Consider the following 18,026-nt stretch of genomic DNA (forward strand, 5'->3'; position numbering starts at 1 on the left):
GTACACCTAGAGTGGCATGTTAAATTGATCATAGTTTATTACAGTAAAAAACCAAGTGCTAAATATAAGTGCACAATAACACGATACGCCATAGAAAAGTGTGAATTTATACTAGTGCTGTGTTGTATCGTGATGCATTAGAGTGATATCAGAGTCGTATATATTGTAGTTCACGTCAGAACACATCACGAGAGCGATGTCTAAAGTATTCACGCCTTTATACAGAATATATGGGTTTTATAACACCTTCAATGTATCACGACACAGTGTGAATATAGATTTAGAATGTGAGCTGAAAAAGGAACTTTGTTAATATTGTTTGGTTCAGTTTTTTTAAACTTAACTTTAATGTTATGAATACGAATGTCACCTTAGATAAGTCTCTGTAGTTGGACGGTTGGCTGAGGTCGAGCTCCTCGCTCTCGTAGTTGGTGAGCACCCAGGGGAACACCGGGTACTGGTTCAAGTCGTTGTACGTGCGACCTTTTCAATGGAAAACATGTATAAATTAAGCTAAGCATTTGCTATTATCTTTCAAACTAATAGACTTCATAGACAACTTGGGTTGATTAATAGTTAGTAGTTTACAATAATAACGAGTCAGTTCTTATTTAATAATCAACTCTCGCACGCACCGAGGGAGTAGTGACACTCCCTCTCGGGTTCAATGATTCTCAACATAAACACTAAACTGTTGTTGCTCTTATCAACTCTAGTATTCAATATTTCAACATACGCACTTATTTGGTGGTTGGTAAAATGTTTTTTTGTTTGATTATTGTGTTTTCATCCGCTTTTCCTACGCCATGATTGCAAAACGAATTGTATACAAAATTGGGAAACGTTTCACCACAATCGGGTCGACACGCCATGCTTCGAAAAGTTCAAGGATTGTATTTTTAGAGAAACGCTATCAATTCTGGGTCATTATAACAGTTGGTTCCGAAAATAATGTATGAAATTTAGTGATCGGTTAGTTTACATAAATTCTGTGATATTTTTACAAATGACCATACAATATAATAAATAATAATATAAATCTCTCAATCTAGGAAACTATGGATCGAATATTGATAGGTCAAAGTAAAGTATGTAGATGTTGCTGTGCAATTAGTATTCTCTGATAATTAAAATTGATATGACTTTAACCCTGAACAGCTGTTTATTTATATAATTGAGGTCGCACAGTGAAATCTAGCTTTTTAGGACGAAAACAAATGCGTCGTTGGGTTTTGTGTTATTTGCGCTTCGCTCCACGTGACCCGCGGTATCTGGTTGATAAGCGTTCCTGAGTCGCCCTATCGCATCTCGTGTGCTACGCCTATTGTGTCCGCACGTGACCGCTCGCCCGCGGGACTCGGCCGATCGGGAGGGCTTATAACTACAAGTCACTTTCGAAGTCGCATCCACGCCGGCGAACAAAAGCGCTGAGCAATCGACCGTCACGCGAGTACATAAGAACGATCTCGCAGATAGCGGCCATCACAAGGCTCGCGCTGCGCTGCGGGGGGTCGAGGCGTCGTCGTGAAAACAATTAAAATCGAGAGTGCAAAGTAGAGCGAAAGTTTGGTGAGTGAAATTGTGACGTAGCCTCGTTACGGTCAGTGGCCCCGAACATGACGTCGCTTCGGGCGCTCGAATTCGCGAACCACTTCGGTGGTAGTGCCCTGCGCCTGCGCCACTCGTGCACTCGGAGGCTTTGGCGGGACAGTGCGTGACTATATTGTGGGATATGAGAAGGGTTAATAAATTCATGGAGATAATGAGACGGTGAGTCATTTCAAATGTTTAATCGTATCTTTACCATAAAGCATTTTTGGCACATAGTAAATCATTTCCAAAATTAAATTATATCAATTCTACAGCTTTAAAAAACAATTCAATACTGTACAAAATATGACAAATACCTAATTGTCAGAATCATAACATGAGAGATGGAGTAATAAGCGCGGCATATGGATTTACTCAACGTTCCATGCATAAATGACAACTATAACATATAAAATAAAACATTTCCGATTCGCAATAATAACTTAGATCGTCGCTAATTTAGATCTCTATTTATAATTATAAGTGAGATAAAGCAATGAGGCTTTTGTAATATGTATTATGAAGTTTCGAATTATTAAAATGCAAATCTTAAGTTTTTGTTTTGCATGTCGTTTGTATATATTGCAATAGGTAGGAATTGCGGTATTCCAACTTTTTTACAATTAAACAAGTTGCCCCTAAAAAAATTGAGGTTCAAATAATTAACAAGTAACTTACAAAACATAATATGTAGTTAGGAATACGATTACATAATAAATGTCATATATTCAATATAATGTGCTAACTGCTAGTACTTGAATGTACAAAAAACATGCATTTGTTGATCTTTATAATTACTATAACGATGGGGCAAATTGCTCTTGTATAATAGATATCGTGCTATTGGTATCGATGTGATCTATTTCTCAGTAATATTTATATACATACTAGTAAAACATACATTATGGTTGTTAAACAATTATTAATATTGTACCTATAGTTAAAATTAATTACGGGAAACACTAACAATACCTTGTTAGAGATATAAATAGATACAATTATTGATATTTTAATAATGTTTTGCATTGTTTAAATTAACTCTGTCATGGAATATCGGAGCCGCTAATCTTGACCTGCGCGTGCGGCTCGTTATTGTGTTTAGGAACATGCAAAAATTATGTTAATGCTGTCATCGCTATTGGTATTAACATACCCGTTATAACGTTAAATGTGTATAGTGTACACTTAAATAGCAGCATGTAATCTGTATAAAAAAGTGTAATTGTATAGATTATTGTAAATATCAAAGATATAAGTGCGAAATGCTTCACCGTCATTGAGAGACGAATTGAAAAACAGGCAATAACATGCAAAATTTAATGGACAGTCGGACTCTTATGTAATGAAAAGACGCATAATATCTCATGAACGTTAAACATCATATACGTAATCTATTGGATACATTTATATGTACAACATGGTACAACGTATATGTCAGGACTGTGATTTAAATGCATCTAGATTGTAGACGATAGTAAAAATTATTGTATAAAAAATGCTCTTTATTCTACAATAGCTTTCGAAATTTAAAAATAAACAATAAGCGGATGGTTTCAACTTTTGCAATACTAAGTTGGTAAATCTGGTTATTTCCAATGAAAACAATTTCCTTTCTATAAACACATACCTACTCATAGTAAAAACTGTCAGTAGATTTAAAGAAAAATTTCAATTAGTCAACAAAGTTTGGGAAGTTGTTTTTTTGTCTAGCACATTTTTTTCATCTAGTTTGTGTTGTTTAATTTTTGGTGTTATACAATAAGTATATAATATATGAATACTGAAATTCATGTAAAATAAAAACGTTGTATTTCTATATATTATGAATGAAAGCATTGCATTATTGAGGCCTGCGTCGGAAACTTGCGCATTATTATTATGTAATGTTGCAAACAGCGCTCAATGAAGCGACGCCACGGGGCCAGGCGAGCGGTGGGCGTGAAAATAATATAATTACCTTTTCTTAATTTGCTTATAACAAATACAATAAATTTATTTAAACAAAAATTGCACTTCATACCAATATTATCGTCAAACGTTTTCTTGATGTTTTTCTTTCAAATAAAATGAACGTCGTCAATTGTTTCTTATTAATAAAATGAACTGCATACAAAAAAATGTCATTTTGTTGTTATCCAAATTTACTACTGCATTATTAAAGTGAACAATTTTGGTACAAAATTGTTGTTTAATTTGCTACTCGAAACAATCATGGTTTGAGTTACGTTGACCTGCGCCTTCAATCTTCTACTCAACCATGTTTCAGGCTTTTAACAAGCATTCTTTCTATCTTACTAATACAATAGATCATGATTTACCTGTATGAAATTCGGACTCTAAACATAGGCTACTTATTAAGTTCGCAATAGGCGCGTAAAGTTCTGAAATGAAATGAAATGAAATGAAATGATTTATTTGTATTTTGGAAATTAGAAATAAAATATTAGAAATAAAAGCAAAGCAGAATGGATTGAAAATGGTTTGTATATAGAAAGCATTATTCGCGATCTCTCGCCGCGTGGCCCGAGCGGCTCTATTAGATAATGAGCTGATAAATTGCAGTTCAGCTTCGATCCAATTGCTACACTCAGCCGGTCACATGCAGAGATTCCACTGAATCACCTTCCGGCCCGGCTCCAGCCTGCTGACTGCTCATTGCTCAATACATTAGTGAGGGTCGCGGGATGACATACTGACAGTAAACTCTACATTTCTTATATTACTACATAAATATTATGTTTAGTAACTATATGAAGCAAGAATAGACTGTGTTTTATAAGGAAAAATTGTACGGGTATTGATATATATTTTTGCTGTATTACGATTATATTTTACACTTTAGTAGATAGGTCATGGATTTCGTCCGTTAGTAAAAAGCAAACAGTTTCGCTTTTAGCAAATACATAGTAGAGCTAGTTAATAACTGTTTAATTAGACAATACACGTACATAAATACATTTTCCATCATAAATCTGAATCTACATCAATTTGAATGATTGTAAGAAAAAATGTAAACAATGCACATAACGCTGTATGTGTGTCGCGCAAGTGTCACATTATATAAGTAGTGTCATATATGTATATTATATACACTGTACACACGCCGTAGAGATGGTCATTATCTAATATGTAACGTGCAAAATGCAGACCTATCGCAGAGGTTGCTTATTATGATGAAATCCTCGTCATTATTACTTCATACAGAAAAAATACAATTTTAGGAAAATCACGAGGAATCCTTCTGTTTGGAAACACGAGCGTGTAAGAGCGATTTACTATTGCGCCTAAAAGTCTACAATTGTCTTCATCTTTATGATGTTTGCGCAAATAAATCCAGGCACAATAAACTCGGTTATTATTTATTGCATTATAATGCAAAGCGATTATAATTGTCGTGTAAATATTTTATAGTTCGCTCGCTGATGAAACCACAACACAATACCTAATGTCACTGCGAAATGTTACCTACTTATTATATTTAGAATTTCCAACTCATTAAAATTATGTAGTCTTAATAGATTAGAAATTTTGCGGTTATTACAATCATACGAATTAAATGTCTACGTTAAGATAATTAGTTATATGTAATTAAGGAGTAAAAATTAGGAAACCCCGTTAACCGCACTCTTTTACTATCAGATACCTAATGATTATACCTAGTACGGTAGTTAGTTCCTTGAAAAATTATTAGTAAAAATATGAAAAGTTCGGTGATTACGCGGTTTTTTGCAAATAAGATTAACGCGTGCGGCGTGAGCGTCCGTCCTAAGTAACACCGAGCGTGTGAACCAATCTATTTTCATTTTGTTGTTTTCGACAAAAAAAAAATGCTCATCAAATACAGTTGGAGTACGCAATTTTCTGTCTTGATTTCTATTAAATTTCACTGGTTCGCTTGCACTAAATAAGTATAATTAACGTTAATTATTTTTTATTGAATTATGATAATATGAAAGAGCATGCAATCTATATTCGGATACAATAAGAGAGTAGGCAGATAATTGTTGAGTCGGTGGGAGGATGGTAGATAACGGTCGGTTAGTTGATTTTAACTGTTAACAAAGGTTATGTGACATGCGGGTTTTTTTCGAATCACATACACTCACATATTTGGTACACGTAATATACGTTAACCAAAAAAATAAGATTACGTAAATACTTCATGCTTGTCATTATTATTATTACCTTTAATATTGAGCGAGAACCGACATTAAATCAAGAAATTTAGCAACGAATCGGTTTAACATTCCTTCATTATACTTATTTTTGTTTGTGATAAATTATTCTTAATGCAATCATTTGTATTAAAATATAAACAAATTCCTTTAAGAAGAAAAATATGTTTACTAAAATATTTCCTGAAACTCAAATTGGCGTCACAATTCTTAGCATTCGTTTAAGAAAGATAAAAACATAGTTGTATTTCCAAGGTTATGTATTATCCTCTGGTCCTCCCGTATAACCTGCGGACAGGCAGTCGGCACTCACCAGCGATGGTGTTGAGGAACATGAGGTACTCGAAGTTGGAGATCTCCCGGCGCTGCCACTTCTGCGTCATGTTCGAGTTGCGCATGAGCTGCCGCGGCGACATCATCGACGCGCGCCTGCAACAATACAAAACAACATTTTTATAAAGATAAAAGACACAATACTTTATTCTAAAAAATAAGGATTGCTTAGATATTTGACTAGTGTGGTGCTGAAGCATCACATCAAACTTTAATTAATCTTACACGTAGAAAATTTGTAACTCAATTTTCTTTTAGGAGAGTTAAGTATTTCTGGGTCGAGTTCATACTTCATTCTACATATCATATTATAATTTCAGAGGTAATTTATACATAAAACGTATAGTAAGTTTGCTGTAGTTCATAATTTACTTTATATTGTTTGGAAATAATATAAAAAGTATAATTTAATTTATATACAAGAGCGACACAATACAGCGATAGCATTTACATTATTTACGGCTCCATTGCGTCAATTATAACAGTATCGGAGACCGGTTTGCAAATAACTACTTCGCCTGTAATATCATAATTTCGTTCGGCTATTAGCTGCGAACACATAAATTATAGAGATCGATCGATGCATTTATCTGTCTTCGTGTTGACCAGTGACTTCTAGAAACTACAAATGAAGAGATCTTTGCAACGTTAACATGTAGGTAATGTTATACGCTTTGATGAAACGCTTTGGTGTTAGTTGAGGGATGAGATGAGTCCAATACTCCAATATGGTAAAATTATTATAGAGCTGGTCATAGTTGTCATGCATAAGTAATATAGGTACCCAATAACTAATCAAAAATGAATTACCACAATGTGTAGTACTTATATCACTTTTGCATAAAACATAATCGTAATCTATTGATTACATCTATTGATACATTGATTTTGCCCGATGTTTTGACTTGTGACTTAAAAGTTGTATGTTCTTGTTTTCTTTTAACATAAGTATGAAACATACTGCGTCCATACATAGTATATTCAATTAAATAAACGATAATAAAAAATAATAAATGAACGGAATTTTGACGTAACGGCGACCACACACGCACCGTGTTATCATTAAATAAATATCGGTAAAGCGAGTGTGACTAATCCTTTACTTACTCAGTAAATTCTAATGTACTTCTGCTTTCCGAATCGGTGGTAAATTTTAAAATATGTAATGACGTTTCAAAAGCGCTTCTATAAGAAGTCTAATTGAATGAATAAATGTTTGAGTTTGAGTTTGAGTTTGAGTTTGAGTTTGAGTTTGTATTGGTTTACGCCATTGCATTAATTCAGTATAAGGCATGCAATTTTTATTAAATTAATAATTAGAATGAAAATTAATTGCTAAATGTATCATTGCTGTTTCTGTGAGATTTTCCAACGTTAAGGTGCTCTATCGTAATATTAAAGATTATTACAACGAGTTTGTTGTATAAAATAATAATTAGAAGTGTTGTCAAGTTGTTCTATTTAAGGAAACATATTATTCGCAGATGAACTCAAGTTCAATATATATACCTAGTTGCTCCCATTATTAAAATGCAATTGTAAATTAATAGATTCTGATTCATTGAAATTTTCTAATTAATATAATGCTTACAAAAAAATTGACTAGATAAAACAGCTTTTAATTAACGCCTGGAAATGTCACCTACATACAACTACATACTTATTTAGCATTATAATTAATCGCTGATGATTATATTATGCATGAAAAGGAAACAAACTGAATTTAAATAACATCTAATTTCTCATTCCTAAGTTTTTAATGTGCATGAAGCTCTATATTTTTACAACATTTTCATGAAGTTTCTTTTTCAAGATCTGCTTAAAGACAATAAACACATTGTGTTGTTCTTTGATTAACTTTCAATAAGCAATTCAGTCAGTTTATGTAGTCCCAGTGACCACAGAGTAAGCTATATAGTAGCGTGACTCGTGAGGAGAGACGCCCGCACTTGACCCAGTGCCCAAATTGCCATACTGAGGAAGTATTTATTGAAGCGATTGAGTTACATTTTATAGCTATTGCGACACGCAGTAGGTAATACAAATATTACACCTCTGTGCGCCCGAGGTGTGAGGTTAACAGCCTTATAAATATATTGTAATATTCAAGGTGTTATAACATTTTGGGTCGTTCGGGTCAGGTCAGTGCCTGTATAAAGCTACTGTTAATTTTTTTTCTCCATAAGATAAAGCTAGATCGACTAAGGCCTCTTTCCCTTTTTGTCGAATTAGCCGCTTATTGATGTTTTGGATTAGTCAACGCAATAAATTGCAAATTAAATAACATATATATGTATATATGTACATTATGTCGTTTGAATATAGCGCGAATTCAACATAATAATATGATGCATTTAATTAAAACACTCTTTACAACATGAACAACACGAATTAAACTAAATAAGTAAAATCAAAATAAATTTAATTAAATGCCAATGAATAGCATGTTATTAATATTGAAGTAAACGAAATTTGAACATGACAAAAATCAAAATATATGACACAACATTATTTACTTTATGTGTTAAACAACTAATAATAATGTCAACTAAAGCAAATTGTTAATAAAAACAACTCATAAAACTTTGATTTTATATAAAGTATGGTAATTACAACGAAATTGCTTTCTTTTATAATGCCAAGGCGTCGAGTGCACCGAACTTGCACATGGACAAGTGGGTGTTTCGAAACACACACACACTCACATGCTATTCACCCAAAGATATATGCGCGGAAGAGACGCGACCTTCACACATGTATTAAGGAACTGCGCTCACATATTATAGCGTTATTCAATAAATTAGATTTAGGACTGGAGTTTATTGTGGAATCCCAAAGCGGGCATCCGAGGTGAGCGTCGCGGCCGCGGCTCCATCGCGACGAGTGGCCCACGCGCACCGCACACTCGCTAATTTATATTTGCCAACATTTATCTTATATAGGAATATGCAAGTAATAAAATCTTTAACAAATATCTGAAACTGAAATGAATTAGGTACACAAGTGTATATCTAAGCAAGTAAAGCATGTGTGTGTGTTGGGAAAGGTCACACATTTTCCTCCTTTTACGTTACACTTCCCTTGACACGACCTCTGAGCACAAATATAATATATTTGTTATATGTATTGCGCTAATTATATAATTAGCGCAATTATTTAAACAAATAACCGACCACAGATTTTTTTTTCTTAATTGATACAGTGTGTTTATTGTCCATAGCATATTAAGGTAGTAACTAGTAAGTACCTACTCTTCATGTTTAATAACTATAATATGATAAAAATAATTTAATATTTAAATAATATGTTTTGTTTTATATTTTATTTATAACGGAATGTTTTAAATGACTTTAAATAGGTATGAGCAGAATACACTCGTAGCGCGAAAAAATTAAATTGTTTACCTTAAAGTCAGTCAGTTGGAAATTCGTGGTTAACTAATATTACACAATGTACCTATATTTTTGTAAATAGAGATAACCGGACAAATACAAAACTATATCAATAATAATTTTAGCCCCCTAATTAGCTCTGGCTTCACCCGGATACAAATCTTTCGTAAGATTTGAAAAATGTATTACAGTTTTAATACTAATCCAGCTTAATCCATTAAACAGTAAAACATTAAACAGTAAAACATTAAACAGTAAAACATTAAACAGTAAAACATTAAACAGTAAAACATTAAACAACACAAAAATATACCCGTAAACTGTTAATGATGGTTTTTGAAAGGAATATTCTTTATATGAAGGTTATAATTTTCTTAGAAAACGACGAGCATATAATAAAAGGGAAAGGTAATGTTATCAGAAATAGATAAGCGATGGCCATGATGTATCATGTAATCCGTCGGTGGGAACAGAGGATTATACGATAGCTTTTCACTGACAATTTTGAATACTGTATGCGCTTATCGGACAATTGAAAGAGAGCAAAATGTTATAATAACCACTATCTTATCTTACGCAATGTTTTTAAATGTTATCTACTAGACAGTCGAGTATTTACTAGTAACATAATTGATAACTCAGACTTGTGTACAATATTTGTGAAGGTAAAGGGAAATACTGTTGAAAATAGAACGCAAAGTACGATAATTAATTTATGAATATACGAGCAAAAGTAATGTTTATGTTTACATGGAATCAAGTAGCCAGCGACAAGTATGCCGAGAGGAAACTGGCAGCTTCCGGTCCGTGCCGGAGCGATTAACCTCAATACGACCGCAATTCATCACACAATGCAATCGTATGAAGACATAGTGCATAGACAATGAATGACGAGACTTATTTTTAAATAAGTAAAGTTTGATAGAGTCAAAAATAACAGGCGTGAAAACAACATTTTTCACGAATAATGAGCAGCTTTGTATAACCCCTACAATTAGACGGACAACATAATACATTTTTATAATCAGTGAAACAATGCAGATAACAATGCAACTACGATAGTAACATTTCGTAGAGCATGCTCGTAAAGTATGACCATTTATAATTATTAATAACAAAGGCTAATTTTGGAATGTATTCTTAGTCGTTTTCCTCATGTTTTTTATGCAATAAGATGCAGACGCAAGATAAGTGGATCGATTTGAGCATGTAATGTGCATACAATTGTGGCTCGATGTCGCGCATACAAAGTGACATTTATTGGGTCTCTCTACCACAAACATGTACAGATCGTTACATTATATCGTAGATACGTATATTATCCAAAAACCAACAATTTTCTCGATTCAAAACAAGCGCCGCGCCGGTAGCCGAAATATCTGTGAACTTCATGTTTACTTATTGGACTCAAGTATCACGTACCTATATTTATTCACACTTTCCTATAAGATAAAGATAAACTGGATTATCAAGATATATGCTTATTTCGACTATCAAATTGACGTTTATAATCTTGTTTTGATGTGATATCAAAAATATGAAGTGTAATCAATTATTGCTCTTTCCGAAGTCTAAAGATGCAAGTCGAAGTTAGGGTCGAGATAAGGAAAATAAATGCCATATTTTGGCAAGGCCCTAAGGTGTAAACGCCCTCTTCATTGTGGCATTGAACCAAATTATTTAACCGAGTTCTGTTTGCGGAAACTCACGTGCAATACATACGTAAGTAATGTAAACACTATCGCAATGAGAACGAAACAATGTTACATTGTTTAATTGATAAATAACCATCCTCGTACAGCAAATAGATCATGCACGGGAAAGGGATTTAAAGAAATAAGGAAACTTGATGGAATTCTATAATACATCGCAACGAATGCATTTATAATTCCAATAACGTGCTCACTTATCGAATGTTCAGTATTAAACGATAAGAGACAGAATTCATGGAAAAACTTCTATTATAATGAGAAGTTAGTCCGTCATTTGTAAATGTCGTCCATTATAGCAGCAGAACAATTTAAGCCCAGTACATACCTAGCTTTTGGATATAAACAAATACATATTACTGGAAAAAATAGTGAGCCATGCCTTGCATATACAGTAAAATTATAGGATATATTTGAGGTAAACAGTACTTGCTGCTCTATATATTCTGTGTGTCGGTTGGTCGTAGCGACAGGACCTTGTCTTTATGATAATGTTCAGCCACAAAATTGTTTCTTAGAACATATTATATTCTTAGAATTTGCAGTCTACCTGCACATAGTGTTGTATGTAACATACATTATATTTATGTATTATTTGCGTCGTGTGTAATAGCTTCAGAGTCACTCTTTCGTTAGCCTTTAAAAATGAAAACATAATGTAATTAATTAAAGAATAGTTACTCTAGAATAATTAGATCTCTTTTCAGTAGGTCACCTTGTTAGTCAATGCAAATGAATTCGCACTAATCACAGTCGACTGTCGAGTTTTTCTATCTTGTACAGTTATAGCAACCCACTTGCTCGAGATATTCCTCATAATTATTTAACCACAGAAATATGTCACAACCTTAGAAGAATTCGTATTTTTATTCATAATTTCTAAAGAATACGGTTTCTTGAATTTATTAAGTTTGTTTGACGTAGATGTTCTGTATAAGAAATTCTTATTAATGATAAATTTCAATGCGTTTTCGCATTGGATTCTAGTTCCAAAATTGACTGGTTTTAAAACACGGAAGAGAGGTTGTTAACCCGGAGGCATTCAAGCAAACAATAGATACATTTAAATAATAGAGTTCCTACGCCCACTACGCAACTAAATCATAAATCGCAGAATAATACTAATCCTTCCGAAGGATCGATTTAAATGGACCGCAAGTCCGCGGAAGAATGAAATTCTGCTTAATGAATAGTTGTAAATATATCATTTCCGCTGACTATATTAGCAACTCAATACTACAGTGATCTATTTATAATTTCTGCGTTCTCGTGTTTCCCGGAAACTCGCCGAGAGTTAGCGCGAAGGCTCGCAGTCGCTTGTCGCTCACATACACGCGGTCAACACATGAAATTAGATAGTCATTTTAATTTGTAAACATTATAAAGCAATTAGGTACCTATCACAATAATTTATGTATAAATTATTGGCATAATTAAAACTTAAAAATAAAAATACGTAGGTTCTCTTATGTTCAGTAGCTTTATTCTACACGGCTTGTTTCATAGGCGATTGTGCGTCATTATTTAATAGTAAGTGCGATACAAAATGATCTTCACGCATACACAATGGTAACACATAAAATGTGGTGCGTGCTGAGTCAGGCGGCAGGCCGGTGAGTCTCGCCAGGCGGCACAAAGGACGGCCAATGCTCACCGCAAACCACCTTCAATGAATGCTAATATTTAGGGCAAGCAAAATTTCCAATCATTAAATGGTATTTTTTGAGGAAAATTTATCCACCAATAATGCGTCAAACTATACCTCACAATAATTAGATATCTCAATACCAAAATTGAAAAGAAATACCCATTGCGGCTCGAATAATTATCATCATAATCGGCGACGTGAGCTAAGCCGGCAGGTCAGTAATTATGGAACTTTGCATAAATGCGGAAGCTTATGTAAGGCGAAAGAAATTATGTTCAATTTGCTATTAACGATCCGGCGACGGGACGACGTCCTGGTGACGTCACGTGCGGGCATGTTTGTAAACAGACAACAAATAATCGCGCATATACGTCATAACGAGTGGCTGATTGCCAAACAATTTGGTGAGCATTAAAAGCGAGATCGTCCTAATACCTATATCTGTAGCAATGTAGTTCGTGTTTATAAGCTATCGCTTCATTTACGGCGCTTGCGTTCCCTTCTCACACTCAAAACAAAATTTTCCGCTGAAATATTTATTGTATATGCAATGTAGATACCAAAATCCATCGCCAACTTTCTCCTTAACTTAATGTAGGTTAATTCTATTACTGATAATGTAACATTCGACACTAAATTGTGTTTTTCTTTATCTCGAAGGTTGCCTGAAATAAATATAACGGAAAACTCCCATTGCAAATACTACATCAATTGGCTACAAAAAATATATTACAAATTCAAATTCAAATTCAAATTCAAATTCAAATTATATTTATTTGCAAGAATGTAGTTACAAATTATAGATGTTTTTAATTACAATATTATGTCGCTAATACATTCTACCCATTGATTGGGTGTGCAAATATTGAAAAAGAAAGTTGATTAGTCTAATTACAATTCAATTTTCACAATTACGCGAACGCACTACGATTAACACGATTATATCACACACTTATCACACACAATTCAGTTTACACTACTTAAAAGTCATAAATTCTTCAATGTCATAAAATTGTTTCACCATCAACCAGTTCGTCAGTTTATTTTTGAAAAAATTTACTGGTAGTTCCTTGAAATTGTCCGGTATTTTATTATATATTTTAATAGCCATAAATATTACACTGTTTTTAGCTTTGTTAATTCTACACGTTGGGAAATGTAATTTGTTTTGGTATCTTGTCAACATATGCGAATTTACTTCTCCTTTCTTCTTAAAGTATTCCGGGTGATATTTTACAAATAAACATACTTCTCTTATGTACATGCAAGTTAAAGTAAGGATCCGTAATTTACTAAACAGAGGTCTACAACTGTCTCTTTGGTTCAAACCGCACAGAGCTCTGATACATTTTTTTTGTGAGACAAATACCTTCCGCACATCACAAGATTGTCCCCAAAGAATGATTCCATACGAAAGTACAGAGGAAACGTAGGCATGATAAGCATTTATTGCTGCATTCATAGAAACAGTATCTCTTAAACGCCGTAATACGTAAACGAAACGATTAATTCTGTCACAAACGTAATCAATATGTTTGTTCCATTTTAGACCTTCATCCAACAAAACACCCAAGAATTTATGATGATCTACTTGTTCTATTACTTGGTTATCACACTTTATATTTATGTTTATTTTGGAGCAATTCTTTGTATAAAATTGAATTATTTTTGTTTTTAATAAGTTAATTTTAAGATTGTTGTCTTCTAACCATTTTACAATATTTTTAACTGCTTCATTTATATCTCTCTCGTACGTTTCCTTTTCAGTACATTTAACAATTAGGGTAGTGTCGTCTGCGAATAAAACTGATTTGTGTTTCACTGATTTCGGTAGGTCATTAATATACAAGAGAAATAAAAACGGGCCGAGCACACTTCCTTGTGGTACACCTGATCTATTAGTTTTTTTTACTGATCTATATACGTTTCTTGATTGATTTACTATTTGTTGTATTTCCACAAACTGATCTCTATCCTTTAAATAACTAGCAATCCATTCTTTGGCAATTCCTCTTATACCATATTTATCTAACTTAAGCAAGAGTAATTCATGGTCTACAAAATCAAATGCCTTGCTCATATCTAGAAATATAGCGCTTACGGGTTTTTTTTCGATGAACGCTTGAATTATTTCTTTCACCATATCAAAGCATGCTAATGAAGTGGAACTATTTTTCCTAAATCCAAACTGTTCTTTACATAAGATCTTGTTTCTATCAATATAATTTCTAATTCTTTCTAAGATTACTTTTTCAAATATTTTAGATATCACTGGTATTAACGCTATCGGTCTGTAATTCTTAATATCTTTCGGATCGTCTTTTTTAAATAATGGTTTTATCACTGATGTTTTCAGCGCGTGTGGAAAAGTTCCCTGTTCCATCGATAAATTTACAAGAAAAGACAACGGTTCGCAAATATGGTCACTGCATGATTTTAATATTTTTGTACTTATTCCATCTGTTCCTACTGAATTAGTGTTATTAAGTGATTTTATTATTTTACAAATTTCGTTACTTACAATATGCAGTACACCAATTTTTACATGTATACATGTAGTTTTACTAGTACAATATGATATAGAGTACACTTAGTATGGCAACAATGAGCGACAATGGCGCTCGCTGTTATATCTGTTATCTCCTAACTCTAGCTAATGTGCGTCATTACGGACCTCTGATCGTCCAGTAGTTATTTCGATTCGTACACTAATCTGCACACTTTCCTGTAATTCATTTTTTTGCGTTCTCTGTTATTGTTTATGAAGATAACACCGGTTTGCGTATTGTTACGAGGAAGTTATTGTTTACGATATACCTACGCACTTTATACGTCTAAAATTATGTGTGTAATTTGTAAACTATATTAAATAATTATAAATGAAGTTATCTGCATTTATATTTTTTGTTTTTTCTTTCTACCTACGAGTTATTGTAAAACATGGTTTAATCATTAATGTTTGATATTCATTCAGTAAGTTGTGGAAAACAAAAGTTTTACAAAATGAAATAGCTTCATGGGTCCTAAGTAATATTTTTCGGTCAAAACTGTGTTCTATATTTACATTTCTTGAAAGTAGTTTAAGAGACTCGCTTCTGTCCTTCAGTTACGTTACTGTATACGGCTAGATATTTATAGAGAAACAAATAACAATAAAATGTATTATTATAAAATACGATTATTATAAAAGTAACAGTAGTTCAGGAAGCGCATATTTGTGATCATTTCGAGACACAACGACTTCAACAAAATACCAGCGAAATAAATGAGAAAAAATTTGGAAAATCCAAAAGTGCACGCCTCATAATTTTTTTTTAATAAATATTTATTAATTATTATTTTTGTTTATTTAACCCTAGAACCACAACATTGGGTCATGGGTGACCCCACGCACACGTATTTTTATTTTAATTTAGCGAGTTTTGCACCTACAACATTGTGCATCTAGGTACCTTCCGTAATTGGTAATCAGTGGCCCGTGACGCATGGCGGGGTGCCCGCGCCCATTAGGTTCGGAGATATAGCAGTTTGGGGTCGCCCGCGACCCGTGTTGTGGTTATCGAAACTATTTTTTTGTGATTATTTTTGTGTGATTTCACGTTTATTTCACGAATAGTCTTTCAATATGGCCTCAACGTCACGAGCCCTTGAAAGTAATGAAATTGAGCAACTTTTTGAGGAATATGAAGGTGAAACCTCCAGTTTTTCGGACGAAGATGGATCTGAAACTGCAGAAAATGAACACTCCGATGAAGATGATTTGTTTGATGTTGAATCTGGATCAGTTGATGTTGATGTTCTTCTGTCTGATTTCTGTATGGGCAATAATGGTTATACTTATAAATCAACCTGGTCCTAAAGGTATCGCACGCGACGCAAAGACCGAGTTAGAAGCGTGGAAGCTATTTTTTCCAGACTAAATATTGGATATTATTGTGATGCATACCAATGCACAAATTGACAGACTTTCTGAAACCATAAAAGAAAGTCATTCTAAGACAACAGTAAGAAAAACACGAAGGTGGCCGCTAAGATTTTTCTACGGCATGCTTGATGCTGGAGGTGTAAATTCCTATGTAATACTCAAGGCAAACATTCGCAGGAGTAAACTGAAAAGGAACTACTTTCTAAGAAACCTAATCCTTCAATTAGTACAGCCCTACGTGAAACGCTGCCTTGATGAGGTCAAAAATTTGCCCCAATTTCTTAAAGTGATAATGCTTCATGTTTTGGGAGAAGATGACTAAAACAGTGCTCAGGTAGCCCAAGCTCGATCAACTTCAAGTTCCCACTGTTATTTATGCACTAGAGCCAAAGATAGGAAGGGCAGAGAGAAATGTGTAAAGTGCTCCAAAAAAAATATGTGCACGACACAGGTTACCTATTTGTCACTATTGTATCTAGATTTTCAGATTTGTACTAATTTTTTTTCCCTTAAACATTCCATTAATATCCAAAAAACCTTGTAATAATTGTTTAAATTTATTAAAGTTTAATATTTTGTAAGTAATCATTTTTTTATTTTGGGGTCACCCAGGACCCATGTTGTGGTTCATTTAATTAAATTTGGATGTTGTAGTTCTAGGGTTAATAACAATTAAACCACATCGAATCAGACCCTGAAAAATGAAAGGGTTCTATTCCTGAGCATACTCAAGCGTAAGAGAAAAAAAAAGACTCGATTAGTAAAGTATTTCGGTCGCTATCGTGTTAACAAGAAAAAGGATCCGCACATACAGACACACGGACGTCCAAGACAGAACTTTTTTAAACTGTTTTTTAACTAGTTTAAATAACAAAAATGACATCAAAAATATCATGAACGTTAAAAATAGTGTTTTTTCTTAATATGTGTGTGTATGTATTATCTTACAAGTGCAATGTATGATACATAAAGACATTTTAAGTTTGAAAAATCAGATGTTTTGCGCGAAGTGACAGTAGTACCCACCTCAACGCTTCGCTTATGAGGCGTGCAATATCTCTGAAGTAATCATAATAAATGTTGGTGATACTAGTACCACGAAAGGCAATACAATGTGTAACTATTTTTAGTAGACATAGCTGTGACGTCAATATCGATACTGTTAGGTACCTATTGGTTTTTAATTTTGCACGCCTCATAAGCGAAGCGTTGAGGTGGGTACTACTGTCACTTCGCGCAAAACATCTGATTTTT

General features: G+C 33.5%; 2 protein-coding genes across 5 annotated transcripts in view; one reads left to right on the forward strand and one right to left on the reverse strand.

Annotated features, from left to right (window-relative positions):
- Positions 1 to 18,026, reverse strand: part of rg (A kinase anchor protein rugose) — a 402,779-nt gene that overhangs the window by 14,063 nt on the left and 370,690 nt on the right. For all 4 annotated transcript variants that reach the window (XM_090116635.1, XM_090116634.1, XM_090116633.1 and 1 more), the window contains 2 exons: positions 6,079 to 6,194; positions 371 to 483 (listed from right to left, as the gene is read on the reverse strand). In XM_090116635.1, the coding sequence (XP_089972761.1) occupies positions 371 to 483; positions 6,079 to 6,194 (229 nt within the window). The remainder of the gene's footprint in view (positions 1 to 370; positions 484 to 6,078; positions 6,195 to 18,026) is intronic.
- The window catches only part of LOC149896973 (trehalose transporter 1-like protein), a 39,511-nt gene continuing 22,831 nt past the window's right edge, over positions 1,347 to 18,026 (forward strand). The window contains exon 1 of the mRNA XM_090116639.1: positions 1,347 to 1,770. Within this exon, the coding sequence (XP_089972765.1) occupies positions 1,733 to 1,770 (38 nt within the window). The 5' untranslated portion in view covers positions 1,347 to 1,732. The remainder of the gene's footprint in view (positions 1,771 to 18,026) is intronic.

The sequence above is a fragment of the Colias eurytheme genome, chromosome 26 (genome assembly GCF_061535395.1).
Source record: "Colias eurytheme isolate Ceu_HAF_F1 chromosome 26, ilColEury1 Martin Lab GWU primary, whole genome shotgun sequence".
Classification (NCBI taxonomy): domain Eukaryota; kingdom Metazoa; phylum Arthropoda; class Insecta; order Lepidoptera; family Pieridae; genus Colias; species Colias eurytheme.